Here is a 15,258-nt window from a genome sequence, read left to right as displayed (position 1 = left end):
TTTGCTTTTTTCAGTCTCACCTCCTTTCAGTAAAAATGACAATATTGTTACTCAGATTTGATAGTAATAGCTATTGCAACACACTCAGGTGTCTTTCTGTCCATTTCCATGCCTTTCAGACAGGACACAGGGGCAGGATCAACCTCTGAGTGGAAGGTTAGAGTTAATTCCCTTTTTGAAATAAGAACCAAAGACGAATATCAGACCACTGGTGCATAGAGACAGCCAAAAGCCCTAGTTACTTTAAGAATGCTGCTGACATTGAATACATCAGGGTCCAATTATGTTTCTTTTCAGAGAAGATTAGATGAGTGGATGGAAGCAGAGACTCCTAGTTGCCAGATTCTTCATTAAAATATTCCTTCTTTTGTGTGTCACCATTCAGACTGGTGATTTCTAAAGCCAGGAATTGTGAGCAGCAACCAGGGGAACATGTGAGATAATGGAGAATGAGAAAGAGAATTAGAGATGCTATTTTATTTCTTTCCTTCCCAGTGCATAGCTTTAACATGCCTCATAATATGCATGTTACAGGGATGTGTTAATAACTTAGATATACATAGTATGTATGTAAATGTGAGTGTTCACATATGCAATATTGGTATGTTGCTCAAATGTTGCTCAAAAATGAACAGACCAAGATCAAGCTAACATAAGGACCATTGTATGAAAGGTTTTAGAGTTAGATCTGCATCTGAGTGCTTTTGTTCCTTTGTGACTGATGTCACAAATGACTTGCTAAGGGTTAGCTACCCCAGGGGCACCCAAGAGAGGAAGATGGGAATTCTCAGCCCAAGGGTGCCCGGACTCACATGTGTCTTGGAGGACTGACTGTCTTAAGGAGCTGCATCTTCATTGCTCACCGATACAGTGGGAGGAATATTAATGCCTTCTTGACAACGTCATTGTGTGGATTAAATAAAGACCTTATAACATCGAGTGCCCCTCCTTTCTAACTTCTACTAAAACGGTATTGTTTAAGGATTGTGTCCTGTATCATCCTCTCTTTGACCTGCTCTCCATCATACCTTTTCTCTTGATGGCTTACTCCCTTACAGTGTCTCTTGGGGGAATGATGGGGCAGCAGCAGTGGGCTCAGATCTTAGCATTTCCATTCATTCACTACTGGGTCAACATTAGCTCCTGTTGTCTGGGTGCCTTGTTGCATAACCCAGGCAGGCTTGCATACTCTTTTTTTCCTATTGTATCTCAAAGAGGACACGGGCATTTCTGCATTCTTCACACAGAGAAGAAGTTCTACAGCAGAGCAGTCCAATAGAACTTTCTATAGAGATGGACCTGTCCCTTCTATGCTACCCTCTGTGTGTAGGCACCTGACACATGATCTGCAAGGACTAAGAAATCTCACATCTTATTTAAATTTAAACCACTTCAATCTGAATAGCCAAATGTGGCTACTGGATACCCTGTTGAAGAACATAATTTAAAGACCCCAGGATTCCAGGAAAGAGTTTAATATGAAAAAAATAAAAACCATAGGTAATAGTAGACAACAGAGAGTATCTATCAGAAGATAAGAAATACAAAAAGTAGAAGTTGTAGATTGCTGGAGAAAAGGGCCCAAGTACACGGCAGAGTTTAGTGCTGAGGGTGAGGGCTGCTCTGGGGCACTTCAAATTGAATCAGTAGAAATATAGGAGAGAAACTGAAAGAAAACAGGAAATAGGTCAAGGGCCAGTGTGGCCCAAGTCTAAGTTGTCTGGAAGCCTGAGAGATTCACAGAGAACTAGTGACCTTGAGAGGTGTTGGAAATGTCTACCTCATACCTAGACGACACAGCGCAGCACTGTTCAGCAGGATCCAACCCTGCCCCACAGCTGAATGGAAATTCTATCAATTGGAAATGTTATCTATCAGGAAAAAACAAAAGCAAGCAAGCAAGTAAACAAACAAACAAAAACCCCAGGACTTCTCAGAATTATAAACAGATAACCAAGAGTCCTGAATAGATTAGAAAACCAGCATTATAAGGAATCCTAAATTCAATGCACGAAAGAAACAATAACCAAGAAAACAGAGTAGAGAAAATAGACTGGTCCTCAGTGTCATTAATGTCTGTAGAGATTGAGGATGGTATGCCAACCATAAAACAAGATGAGCTGGGCAAAAAGAAAAAAAATAGGTATGCTAACAATTATACAGAGCCAGTGCAATCCAAAAAGTTTGAGTTAAAGACCCGGCTGGGCTATACAGTGAGACAAAATTTTGAAAAACTTATAAATGGAATTGGTTTTAAATTAGTAAATGAATAAGTGGCTGAATATTCTTGGGTGTAATGCGAATTCATTCTAGGCCACTGGCTCTTAATCTTCTTAAGGCTTCATATAGTTCCTTATGTTGTAGTAGCTACCAACCATTTTGCTATCTCATATCTGTAATTTTGCTACTGTTATTAATTAAAATGTAAATATCTTTGTTTTTTGAAGGTCTCATGTAATCCCTGTGAAAGGGTCATTCAACTTCAAAGGGGGTCACTAACTACAGGTTGAGGACCACAGTTCCAGTTAATGTTGAGCTAAGAAAATTTTGAGTAAATACAAAAAGACAGTGTTCTAATTTCTAATGGTCATTAGAAGGAAGAATTAATTTAAAACATTAAAATTTTCCAAAGCCAAAAAACAAAAACAAACAAACAAAAAACAAAACAAAACAAAACAAAAAAAACCCCTATGAGTTTTCAGACTGAAATGACCTGCTAAATTTCAAGTGGTATAAACTTTAAAAGACAAAACAAAAAAAAAAAACAAAAAAAAACTATGATATTTAAGAGGTCATAAAAGTTTCCAAAGAAAACTAATTAAGTTAATGAGGAACCCAAATAAACTGGCACCATCACCATTGGCCACTACAACACTATGGGGCTATTACAGATGGTTCCCTCCCAGTGTTGAGTAAAGGTCAATTGAATATAGGTTATCAGACGTAAGTATGATAACCACCCAAGTGCAGACTGAATTGGGTCCCTCTAAAATACTCATTTACATCCTTCTGACCTCAGTATCTCAGAATGTGGTGCTGGATTTGGAAACAGGGGTTTCAGAGAAGGAACTGGGTCATATGAGCAGGCTCTTATCCAATATAACTGGTATCCTTATAAGAAAGCATGAGTGAGACTCACCACACATACACAGAAGGAAGATCACAGGAAGGCATAAGAAAGAAGACCTGCCTACATGCCTGTGGTTTCAGAGAAGTCAAGCCTGTGGAATGATCACCTGGGAAACTTAGTTTTGTCACAGCTGAGACCCTTTCAGCTATGTAAGAATTTGGTAAAGTCGGTACAGACTCTCTTAATGAATTGGCCCAAAATATTCTAATGCTCAGATTTTAAAATGTAACATCAAAAAGTTACATTTAATGTTAACATACACACACACACACACACACACAAACACACACACACACACACTCGACTTTAAACACAGCCATCCTACAAGAATTCTTAAGATCCCCCAACCTCGTAGGGCAGTCATCAATGCTTTATTTCTCAGATGAACAAACTATGCTGCTTTCCATGATAACACAGATGGGGCATGTTTCATTTAAAGCAATGCTATGCCATCTTTGTGAAATTACCACAAGTCCTAGTCTAAACCATGGAATATTCCATTAATCAATACAGTGACTTGAAACTTGAGAGAAAACATTTCTTCGTCAGATACACAGGCCTTTGATGATTAGCTGATGTCAACTCCACCTCCTCTGCACGCCTCCTTGAAGAGATTAGCTAAGTGTGTGCCAGGCCCCCATCACTCTTATTTTTAGCTCTGAGTTCTTCTCACAGTGTAGTGACCTGGGTCTTGGAATTCCAAAGGGCTCTTAGGCATGGTTCATGATCCATTTGCAGGTAGCCTGCACTGATTTCCAGAACGGGCAGGACACGGGAGGAGGGGGTCTTGTTGCAGAAATGATTTTAAACATAAAACCCTTTGTACAAGTCTAAGTCTCCAGTCAGAAGCTGTACACTTCACAAATGCATCCCTTGGTGCCTTAGGCAAATGGCAATTAAAATAGAACCCAACTGATATTGTTCTTCAGGAGGCTCCCGGCTGGCATGGGGGGTGGGGCGGGGAACACAACTAAGGGCTTTGGTCACGGGCTATTTTTGGCAATTGTGTTACTCGTGTCTTATTCACCCCCTCTCCTCAGCCTCCCTACTGCCCTTCCCTCAGCGAGCCAAGGCTGGTGACAGCCTCTATATATTTAAAGAGGACGAGAGTCCCCTTACTCAGTCGAGCTGACAGAGACCACACAGGCAGGTAAGTGGACCACAACAGGCATTTGGGTGGGATGGCTGACTGGGTGACTGGATGGGACTTTATGGAGTCCTATAGCGTGGAGGCATATTTTACAACCAAGTCCCAGCATCCAGTCTGGCTACATATGAGGAGGATCAAGTTATATACTTGATCCATATGTGGATCTAGCAATTGCTTTGAACTTCCTAAAAGCATGATTGATATTGGGTGGCAGGGCTTGGGGAGCATTGTGAAGGTCTGCATATGATTTCCTGGCAACCTAAAAACAAAACAAAAAGTTGGGAACAATGAGCATGAGGTTAATCTGGGTTTAAAGTCATTGTAGTAGTGGAATAGCCCCATCTCCTGAGTCAGATGGCACGAAAGCAGAGGAAATTGAAGTTTAGATGTACACTGCAGTCTCAAATTGGCCACATAAGATGCAAATGAGTGACTCTAAGGAGGGTCTTGGTCACTTTTCCTTCAAGGGTTTGATACAAAAATAATGACATTTTTTAAACTCCACAGTACTATACCATTACAAGACAACCATATAGTATATCATCAGATCTGTCATTGATCTGATAGCACAGGAGAAAACCTTTCCCACCTCAATTCATGAAACGTTGCTACTCACAAGGGTGGATGAGTGAGATGCTAGATTGGTTGTTTTAAAATAGATACACACCAAAGATGTTCAGCCACAGGCATGCTTTTAGTCTTTTAAAATTAATCAAAACTGGTCCTAAAAAAAGACATCATGATGCTGAAAATTCATTAAAACCTCTTATTTAATAGGAAGATGAATTCCTGGCCTGTGATGAGTGTGATTCCCAGTATCTCTCTAGATCTCAGTCAAGGGTTTCTTTTCAATATTCAGTCAATGAGAACAAGACGTGGTTTTAAGCAACGGCCTGGATGCTGTGCAGATCAAAGCTGCCACCTCTGATGTCTGTTCTGGCCCTTAGTCAGGGTGGTGACCCCTCCATGGAGGAGTGGGTGGCCATTGGAGGGGATCATCTAACTGTAGTGTGGTGCAATGCCAGTTAATAAGCAGGATGGACTGCCTCCTAGTTCAGGGCTGGGATAGATGGAGGCGAAAGCTGTGAAGTAGGGTAGGGGGATGTGGTTAGTCTGCATACTCAATTTACTTTTGGGGACTGAGTGTTAAGGAAAATGAGGTAAGAGGAGCATGTCATGCTGTTTTTTATAAAACAAGACCAGGGGTACCTCATATGAAGCAAGGCTATGACCATCTGCATGAAATTACCACAGCCCTCTCAATTACAAAATGCTCCATCATTCAGCCAGTTCATTACAATGTATGTAAAACTGTTTTATGTCCCAGAAACTGTGGAGATTTTCCTGATTTGGCTTTGGTTTATTTCTGAATAACTCTCTCATTGGTACTCAGTGTTAGTAGCTCCCACAGGTTAGGAGGAGGTATAGCTGAGCCAGGGCTCAGTGTCTGTCTGGACATACAAAAATATGTTAGGGGCAAGAGAGCACAGCGGAGAGGGTGAGAGGCTGGATGGAGGCAGAGGCTGGGTGGAGTCAGAGGCAGCCTGGGGGCAGAGGCTGGATGGGGGCAGAGGCTGGATGGGGGCAGAGGTTGGGTGGGGGCAGAGGTTGGGTGGGGGCAGAGGCTGGATGGGGTGAGAAGCAGCCAGGAGGGAAGGGTGAGAGGAGCAAGCGGCAGCACGCAACAGATGAACCAGAAGGGCCTCACTCAGAAAATGGAGACAGAACCATGACAGATGCAAACTCTTAACTCTTGGGAATCATAGGAAGAAAATCAAAGTAAACAGGAGTCAACGGTTCAAAATCATAACTCTGAATATCTCTTAGCTTCCCAGTTGTCACTTTCAGAACAGTAAAATGCAAGGATGACCACCTATCTCCAGGGGATTTGTGTGGGCTAAATAAGATTCAGGGAGGCACTTGACGAATTCAGTATGGCTCTATGCATAAATGAAGCCTTTCAGAAAGGGTGCAGGGCCTTCTCTGCGTTAGGAAGGATGCCCTGTGAAGTAGGAGATGATGACAAAGTCTGGCAGTCAGAGTGGCTAACAAGCTGGTCAGTGGTGAAAGGTGATTGATGTGTTTGTCAAGAGAGTGGATACAGGCCTAGGAGTATCGTACACAGGTAATACAACTCCAGGCAGGCAGCCTTCCAAGCACAAGCATGCTGCCCAGATGTCTGGAAATACTTACTGTATAGAGGGTTGGGAGTCAGGTCCAAAGAGAAATATGATTCCTGCCTAGGTGGAAACTGAGTGTGTCTCCAGGGAAAAGAAGCAGCAAGAGATGCAGGGATTATCTAGGAGCCCTGAAGCCCAGGGCCTATGCAGAGCTCCACTAAGGTCATTGTTGGACATAGTGACCAGCATCTATGGCTGCTTACCTGCTCTCATGCAATCTTAGATCATGTGAGGGCTTCTTTAGAGTCTCAGAAAGTCCTGGAAAAGTCATTCTGTAGGGCAAGAAACTAAAGTTCAAGGGACTGCTGCAATCACACAGAGTCACATGGCCAGAAAGCAGCAGAGCCAGGATGTGAACAGGGTATGGTGTGGTCTTTAAAGCACAAAGGGCAAAGCAGAGCCAAGAACAGAAGTAAGCGTGCTACAGAGATAATTTCAGAGCAGGGTGCTGCAATTGCGCATTATGATCTCTCTAATCACATGTCCACCAGGCCTGAGAGCCAACATTCATGGTTGTTTCTAAGCACCGAGGGCTTCCAAGGTTTTATGAAAGGTGGTGATGGAGAGACTTCATATATACACCTGGCTTATAAGATCAGGAGGAAGCCACCCACTGCCCTTGACACCTACTGTAGGAGCAAAATGGATGAACTCCTTCTCAGCCACAGGGACTATGTATGGGCATGCTTCCCTTCAAAGCTCCTGTGAGTGGCAGGTCAAGCTCAGCAAGAGCTTCAGAGAGGCAGAGCGGGCCAGAGGCCAACTCAGTCAATGACACAAGCAGCCTGAGATGCGAGCAAGGCACTCCCCTGTGCTAGCCACACATGGGTGGCTGAGATTCTAAACACTGGAGAAACGGTTGATTTGTGGTCTGAAATGAATATTCATGGAGAAGGAAAAAAAAAGAGAGTTTCACTTGTTTTACAAAAATAGATTCAAACACTGTATAGAAAATCACATTAATCAACTATCATGATAATCCAAAGGCATCAAAAATCATTGGGTCCTTGTGTGCACCAAGAATGTGTATGCAGTCACTGTTATTACCTTCAGCTTTCTGGGACAAAACTGCTTGTTTTGACATCCATGGGGTCTGTGCTCAGGAGTCTGAGCCGTGGGCCCCAGATCAGAATGCTAATGTTCTGAATGGAGCTTTAGTTCTTTCAAAAGTCTGGGCCTTTTCACACTCCGTTGTCTGCCTTGCTGAACTAAGAGAAGAAATGGCACTCAAGAAGGGACACTGTTGAGCGTGTTCTGCAAAGAGAGGATTCTGTTGTTCACAGTTCAGGTCCTTAAATTGGTCTCGGGGCTTGAAGGACTCTAGAAGATGCTTCACTGCCTTTTAGTCACATAGATGTCCATCCCCAAAGGAGATGAGAATCAACAGTGAAAGAGACGTCCAGCTCTGGAGGAGCCCTTTCTGTATTTGAACACCACTTACTCCTGGATGTCCCTTATGTTACCAAGTTGAAGCCCCCAGGAATCCTCTCACCAATGCTTTCTATGACCCATAAAGAGATAATTGATCTGTAAGACCTCAGTTCCCACACAGGTGAGATGCTTGGTCCCTGGAAGTGCTCAGTCATGTCTGTCTCCTGGAAGATATGTTGAAGCAGAAGCTTGCATAAGAGTCAAGTTAATTAGCCTTTTAAGTGCAGCTCTCCCATTTATTGGCTGTGTAATCTTGGTCAAACTCAATTTATCTTTCTGTATAATTTTCTCATCTCCAATTTAGGAACAACACAATTTACTGCGTTGGGCTGCTGTAACATCAAAGATAATATATGAAATGCGTTGATGCAAACATGAGCAGTGGTTGGCATCAGTATGGGAGCACAGCTCTGGAGTCAGAGAGGAGAGTTCCAGCCTAACCATGGGACCTAGGACAGGGATGTAAATTCCTCAAGTGCACATTTCCCTTCCTGAAAAGTTGGTTTCAGCAGCATCCGCCTGGATGGGTTACTGGTCAGGAGTTACTGCAGTGTCTGCTCCAAGGTCTGTGCTCTAGAATCTTTCACATCAGTGGCAATTTCTGAGATGGTACTAACTCTGTCATAAAGTCCAGGTAGGGTTCCTATGAGAACTTTGTCTCATCCTGTTTTGACAGTTCAACTCACCATGTGGACGCTTCTGTTAGAATTAGCCAGTGAGCCAGCAGTGAGCTGAACAAGTTACTGAGCAGTTGGAGGTCTCTGCTCCAACTCTTGACTTAAGCATCATTCTCAGATTTCTATCTATCTATCTATCTATCCATCCATCCATCCATCCATCCATCCATCCATCCATCCATCCATCCATCCATCTATCTATCTATCTATCTATCTATCTATCTATCTATCTATCTATCTATCTATCTTTGGTTTTTTGAGATAGAGTTTCTCTGTGTCCAGGCTAGGTCAGGCTGTCCTGGAACTCACTCTATAGACCAGACTGGTCTCTAACTTAAGAGATAGCCTCTGCCTCCTTAGTGTTGGGATTAAAGGTGTGCACTACCACCACCTGCCTGTCTTCCAGATTTTAAATGGACTCTAAGAAGAAGTAACACAACCACTAAGTGGCTATTTTTGTCTACCTCACTTTGTCCTAGAATACCATCTTTTAGTCTTATAGTTGCAGGGGGTGGGTAGGAAGAGAAAGAGAGAGAAAGTAGGAAGAGGAAGAGGAAAGGAGTGAAGGGAAGAAGAAAGGGAGGAAGGGAGGGAGGGAGAGAGGGAGGAAGAAATCCAGAATACTGTCCAATAAGTAGTCTGGATTTATTTTAGAAAGTTCAGATGACACGTGATGGTTTAGAGTGGTAGCAGAACCAATTAGAACTCTGTTACTGAGTACCATAGAGTTCACAGTGTGGCAGTGCTAGAACTGAAGCAATTCTCTGAGCACTTTCCAAAGAGCCCCCATTTTGGGAAGGATAGTAAAAGTCAGAGAGGTTAACAGCTTTCCTGCACCACAAAGCTTTGAAGAAGCTAGAAAGTAGACCCAGATCTGATCCCACCGATTCACTATAGAGAATTCTCACTTAGGGGTGATTCTCTCTTTCACAGTACTATTATTTAAGAAGCCCATCAAGGCTGTCTCTCAGTAGGATCAGTAGCTGAGACTGTCCAATCTGTCCGCAGCCAGTATGGTAGCCCTCATCTTCTATTCCATCCTTATAAATTCTTGTTTCCCTTTTCAACCCTGACCCATGACTTGTCTCTGGGTCAGGGACAGCAACCTCAGGAATAGTCCCAGGAAGCAGTGCCAGGTGGTGCGATGGTGACCCAGGTGATAAACAGTACTGATTGACAGTCAAGCCTATATTTGGTGTCCTACCTTCAATGACCCTTGCCAGTTCCAAGTAACGCTGATAAACAAATGGCCCATCTCTTGGTGCTGTGCCAAGGTAAATACTCATCCTGAGCCCAGTTCTGGGTGTTGAAACACAGCTATTCCAAAGCAATGCAGAAGCCAAAAAGGCCATTTGTAAGCCAGGACCTAAATGTACTTTCAAGTCGCAGTGACTTAATTAGCACACTGGTAGTGTTTGAGGAAGCTGCAAAAGAGAAAATAATCACATTTGCCTTAGAACAGCTCAATACTTCTGTTCCCACCATATTTCCACGACCTTCACAAAGACCCTGTGCACAAGAAGTTATTAACATTTATTTTCCTCAAGTTCAAGTGATAAATGACAATCAGAGCCTATGTTTTCCGATTCAGGACACATTACGATACCTCTACCTTTTGGACCATGAGCATTGGAAGAGGAAGTTAAAGACATTTTCCTTGTGTAGCTTCCATTGCTGTGTTTGTTCCCTTCTTCAGGAAGAGATGTATGTCTCTTAAGTGAATCTTCATATGTTTCTATTTTGGGTTTTGAGTCCTGATGTATGTAAGGCATAAAGTTGTGATCATTTACAAACAAGGTTGTTGAGATGCATTAGCTGGTCAGGAAGTATTACATGTAATCTTACCCTCACTTTGTAAAGTATGCCTAGGCAAATGCATGAACACACACACACACACACACACACACACACACACACACACACACACACACGCTCACATACTTTCCCAAGAGGCATATCAGTCCCCCATTAACTTGGGCATGCCGTTGAAATCACTGGCAATAAGAAATAAGAAATGTGACCCAGGGCAGTTTGCACACAGAGTTTCCACATCAATCATTTCACAGGGTCACTGTCATGTTCTCAGATGAAACATATTACATTTCTTCTGTTTGTATTACACTGAAACTCACAATCAAAATGAACATGAACACAATCACATGATTGCTCTCTTTTCTAGAAAATGCATTACCTTTCATAAGTGACAGATGGATCCAGGAAAAAGAAATTAGCTAAGAATTAACCTTAAATGTTTGCTTCTTCTTCTGTATCTACGTTGGCTGAAAATGAGTATGCTAGACAATTTTCAAAATTCATTACAACCCAAGAGTCTATAGTTTGAATGGAGTCTAATAGGAATATGTAGGCTCTTTTTGGAGATATGAAGTTATTATGCCTTTTTGTTTAATTCTTAAATCTTCCTGAAATGCTCTTCCACCTTTTTGTTCTGCGTCTGCTGGACTCTTGTTCACCCTTACAAACTATCTGAATATGGTCTCTTCTGTGTCCTGCGACTCACGGTTGTTCTCTCATCTGAGTTACCATAACACTCTCGTCCAAAGTATTCTGGCTCTTGTCTGCTTTCCTCACTAGAACATGGGCTTCTCAAAGCCAGAGGACACAAGTCACCATTCTTCTATGTTCTTGCCTCTATTCACCACATAGTACCCAGTTCAGTGTACCGGAAAGGCAGATAATAATCACGTGGTGAGTGAATGAAGAATAAATGAATGAATACAGACTTGATTCCAGCCTTTCCTCTTACTCTCTCCGTTCCTCTGAATCAATTAAATGGCAGAACAGAAACTTCTATGAAATGTTTTCTTTTTCTTTGAAGTTGTTTCCTAAAATTTTTCTAAGTAAACAGAGAAGATAGAGAGGAAGCCCGGGCCGTTCTCTGACCTCTAACGGGAAAGGCATTTCAGGGGATGCTCAGATAGGTCAGTCCCTCAGCCCAGTGTCAGGTTCAGTGGTCTGTTTTCTGTTTACTTTCTGTTTCTTAGCAAAAGCTGTCATTGTTATGAGACTGTGAGACACAACCCAGAGCGCTGACCCAAGAGGGCTTAGTGTTAATCGCGGCTATTATAGGAAGGCAACTGTCTGCCCAGAAGGGAAAGAGAAGACCAGAACAGCCTCAGAGAGTGGCCTCAGAGAGTGGCCTCAGAGAGTGGCCTCAGAGAGTGGCCTCAGAGAGTGGCCTCAGAGAGTGGCCTCAGAGAGTGGCCTCAGAGAAAGAGAGTGGCGTGATAGTGCTCAATGTCCATGATATCATGACACACTAAGCTCTAAAAAGCCAAAGGATCCTGGGAAAGTCCAGTCACCGAAGCAGACAGCAAGGGGGCTTCATGTGTGCACTGAGCATCAACAGCTTAATTCAGCTTCGCTCTAAGGAAACTAAACACTTGTGCTCACACTTATAGGCCCCATGCATGAAAATTGTGACTTACTCTTTATTAACATCTCTTAAGCATCATCCTCCAGTGACAAGCTGAGAGAAAAGAGGTGTGGCTATAGGCAGAATGTGTCTCAAAGGTGCAGGGGCACAGGTCAGTACCATCTCCCAGGAGTCCCCTGAGCTCTGAAGTCCCTTCCCACACACTGAATCACCTGGTCCCCTAACAACACTGTGACACCCCAGAGAGAAGTGTCTGGGATGAAGTAGGAAAAAAAGCCTGTAGCCCCTCTAGATGCACATATCCTGCTGAGAGCAGCTGAGAGAGAGCACAGTCTATCTTGCCAGATTGCTGAGCTACTAGAGTGCTGAACTGTATGGCTGGAAATGGTATTCTTTGACAACAGACATGACAGTATTTACATAGTCTATATTTTTTGCCAACTGGATAAGCTAAGACTGTAAGCTACTATTTGTAGCATCCACACTGCCTGTTCCGAGGTATTCCAAACCTGAGCCTTCACTGTATCTATCCATATTTAAGGTGGTCTGCAGAGAGTTGAGCCAGACAAGAACATATCATGTTCAGAAGCTAAGCCCACTTCCAATGGGCTTCCACCTTTAAATTTTAGATGATAAAATAAAGTATTAGCATGCAATTTTATGTACATAAGACTATCAGTCTATTCTTTCCAAAAACCCTGGGAAATAGGGACAGATGTCTCTGGCATTTAACAAAGAGGGAACTGAGCTGATTCGATAAATGGATTTCTCAAAGCCTCCAGGGTCTGCACTATTTGTCAAAGGTATCCATTTTATTGAGTGAGTGAATGAAGGAGTGACTGAATGAACCAGGCTGTCCTCTGGTCCTCATATCACTGAACTCCTAGGTCAGTTTCCCCTTAGTGCCATCTAAACCTAGGGCATTTGCTTTATATCCCTCTTAGATTGACCTTGGCTGAGAGTCTTCACCATGCCGAACTGGGGTGGAGGTGCCAAATGTGGAGCCTGTGAAAAGACGGTTTACCATGCAGAAGAAATCCAGTGCAATGGGAGGAGTTTCCACAAGACCTGCTTCCACTGCAGTGAGTTGGGCAGACCCCTATGGGGGGGCACGGGTACCATGGGGGGGGGGTGGTTCGGAGTTCTCATTTAGTCCTACTTGTTGGCCTGTTGGTGGTTCTCACACTGTGGGCAGCATGTAGGAGCATGACCAGGAAGCCGTGAGAAATGCTGCCTGTGGACTCCATAAGCATCAGGCACAGTGCTCCCTTGAGCACTTTTAGCCATACACCAGCTCAGAGGTGCTCTCACCAGGCTCAAAGTCAGGACAGGTGGGTCTGGCCCTGCTCTCTGTAACTTAGCAGAGAAAGGAAACTAGCAGTTGTCTAGAGCTAGATTTGGCTCTTCTTGTGGCCCCGGTCAGCTGTCACTGAAGCCAGCTGTGACTGGTCTTCCCTAAGAAAGGACCTAGGTCAGACAGTGGGCAGCAGTTCCATTTCTGTAAATTTTGGTCTTAGGTAGTCAGAACTTCCTGGAGGAACTCTTTACCATCAGCTGGCAGACAGATTTACAAATGCCCAGACTGAGGGAGCTCTGAACTACTGTGAGCTACCCGAGGGCCTGTCATGTGACTTTGGTCAAGTCATTTCTCATCTCTAATCCCAGGTGGCATGCAGGGTGAGGGCTAGATCCTCTAAGGGCTAGTACTTAGTCCTTTTCTGGGAGAAATGGGCTATGGCTTGAGATAGCCACTTACCATCTCTGCTTCTAGGTTAAGGCAATTTGATAGCTCACAGGTTAGCTTTGTTCAGTATCGGGCAGGATCCATTATCTGCATCAGTTCTAACCCTTATGTCCCACCCTAATGGTTACCAACAGAACTTTAGTGTCCAAGTTCCAAGTATGAGGGTGAGAACTACATACTCCAAATGTATCTGCCAGAAGCAGTGACGTGCTGTGTTCTCAGCGGCAGGTCCATGGTCCTCCCCTTCTCAGAGAACATAGTTATAGAGGAAAAGGAGGACTGGCGATTAGGTTGACAAACTTACTGATACTTTGAGTTTTAATGATAGGCAATTATCTTTTATGACATCTTATACATCCCTCATATTGATGGTTCATTTACAACTATCTAGAACTTATTATTCATTCCACAAGCCTTTAGGTCTTTCTGTAAAAATAGCTAGTGTTCTTTAAAGTGAATAGAATTGGAAAGAATACTGGAATTAAGGTTTGAACCTAGGATTTTTCTATTCACGGTGTTACTTGGGAAGTTGTTTTACCATGGTGGACCTCAGTTTCTCTATCCCTAAGATGAAGATAGATTTTCCCTATGATTTGTTATAGGAGAAAACTGGGGCCCTATACCTGGAAATTTGGCCTTCCAGGTTTTGTCTTGCTTTTATTAATTGATTTTGATGCTGGCATAGGAGGTGGAGTGGATGGAAGCTTCCCACTGGGGATTGTCTTGACAGAAGTCAAGACAGATGCTGGCTGTGTTCAATGGAGCCACAGGAGAAGGCTCTGAGCACTTGATAGCATAACCTGTTTGCCCCAGCCCATGGGTGGGATGAGAAATGAGCAGAGTAGGCTTCAGCTGTGTGGCAGGGGGCTCTGGGGAGAAGCATGCTTTTCTTTATTATTTCCAAGAGATTTACCAGACTCCATGCAAGCCTCTGCTGGCAGGAATCTGGGCTCAGAGAGGCAACCCTACCTCAGTTCATCCTACCAGTGTTGTTCTGAGTTCTAGATAACTCCAGTGCTGACTGAGCCTTCCATTTTAGTCTATCCAAAAGTAATACATGCAAATCATATAACACTCCATAGTACTCACCCTGTAACTATACATGTAACATTCCACACTACTCATCATTTTATAAGTATACTGATAAGGAACGAGGTAAAATTAATGTTGAAATGTCTCATTTAACACAGTATATATGAGATGTTTGTCCAATATGTGTCTCATTACTCTTGAGATATTGTATATTCTTTTAGTGTTCACGCTGTTTGAAGTTGGGTATGATTTTGTGAGCATATTCTTAGTATATCACCCATAGCCGGTTGCCATCGTACTGGACATCGCAGTTTTCTACTGCTGTGTACAAAAGGTCGTCAGGGGCCAGAAGGGGGCAGCTGGATGGCTTAGTGGGTAAAGGTGCTTGCTGCCAAGACTGATGACCTGAGTTCAATCCCTGGGACCTATATGGCAGAAGGAGAAAGACAATTCCTTCAGGTTATCTTCTGACTTCCACTCACATGCCATTACACACACACACACACACACACACACACAC

The 15,258-nt window shown here is 43.3% G+C and overlaps 1 protein-coding gene across 1 annotated transcript in view; it reads left to right on the top strand.

Annotated features, from left to right (window-relative positions):
* The first annotated feature begins 4,175 nt into the window (after positions 1-4,175).
* The window catches only part of Csrp3 (cysteine and glycine rich protein 3), an 18,688-nt gene continuing 7,605 nt past the window's right edge, over positions 4,176-15,258 (top strand). Inside the window, exons 1-2 of the mRNA XM_031384322.1 lie at positions 4,176-4,280; positions 12,907-13,044. Coding sequence (XP_031240182.1) covers positions 12,933-13,044 — 112 coding nt within the window. The 5' untranslated portion in view covers positions 4,176-4,280; positions 12,907-12,932. The remainder of the gene's footprint in view (positions 4,281-12,906; positions 13,045-15,258) is intronic.

The sequence above is a fragment of the Mastomys coucha genome, unplaced genomic scaffold, assembly GCF_008632895.1.
Source record: "Mastomys coucha isolate ucsf_1 unplaced genomic scaffold, UCSF_Mcou_1 pScaffold21, whole genome shotgun sequence".
In the NCBI taxonomy this organism is placed as follows: domain Eukaryota; kingdom Metazoa; phylum Chordata; class Mammalia; order Rodentia; family Muridae; genus Mastomys; species Mastomys coucha.
Note: the sequence above shows the minus strand (reverse complement) of the source record. Positions and strands in the feature narration are given on the sequence as shown.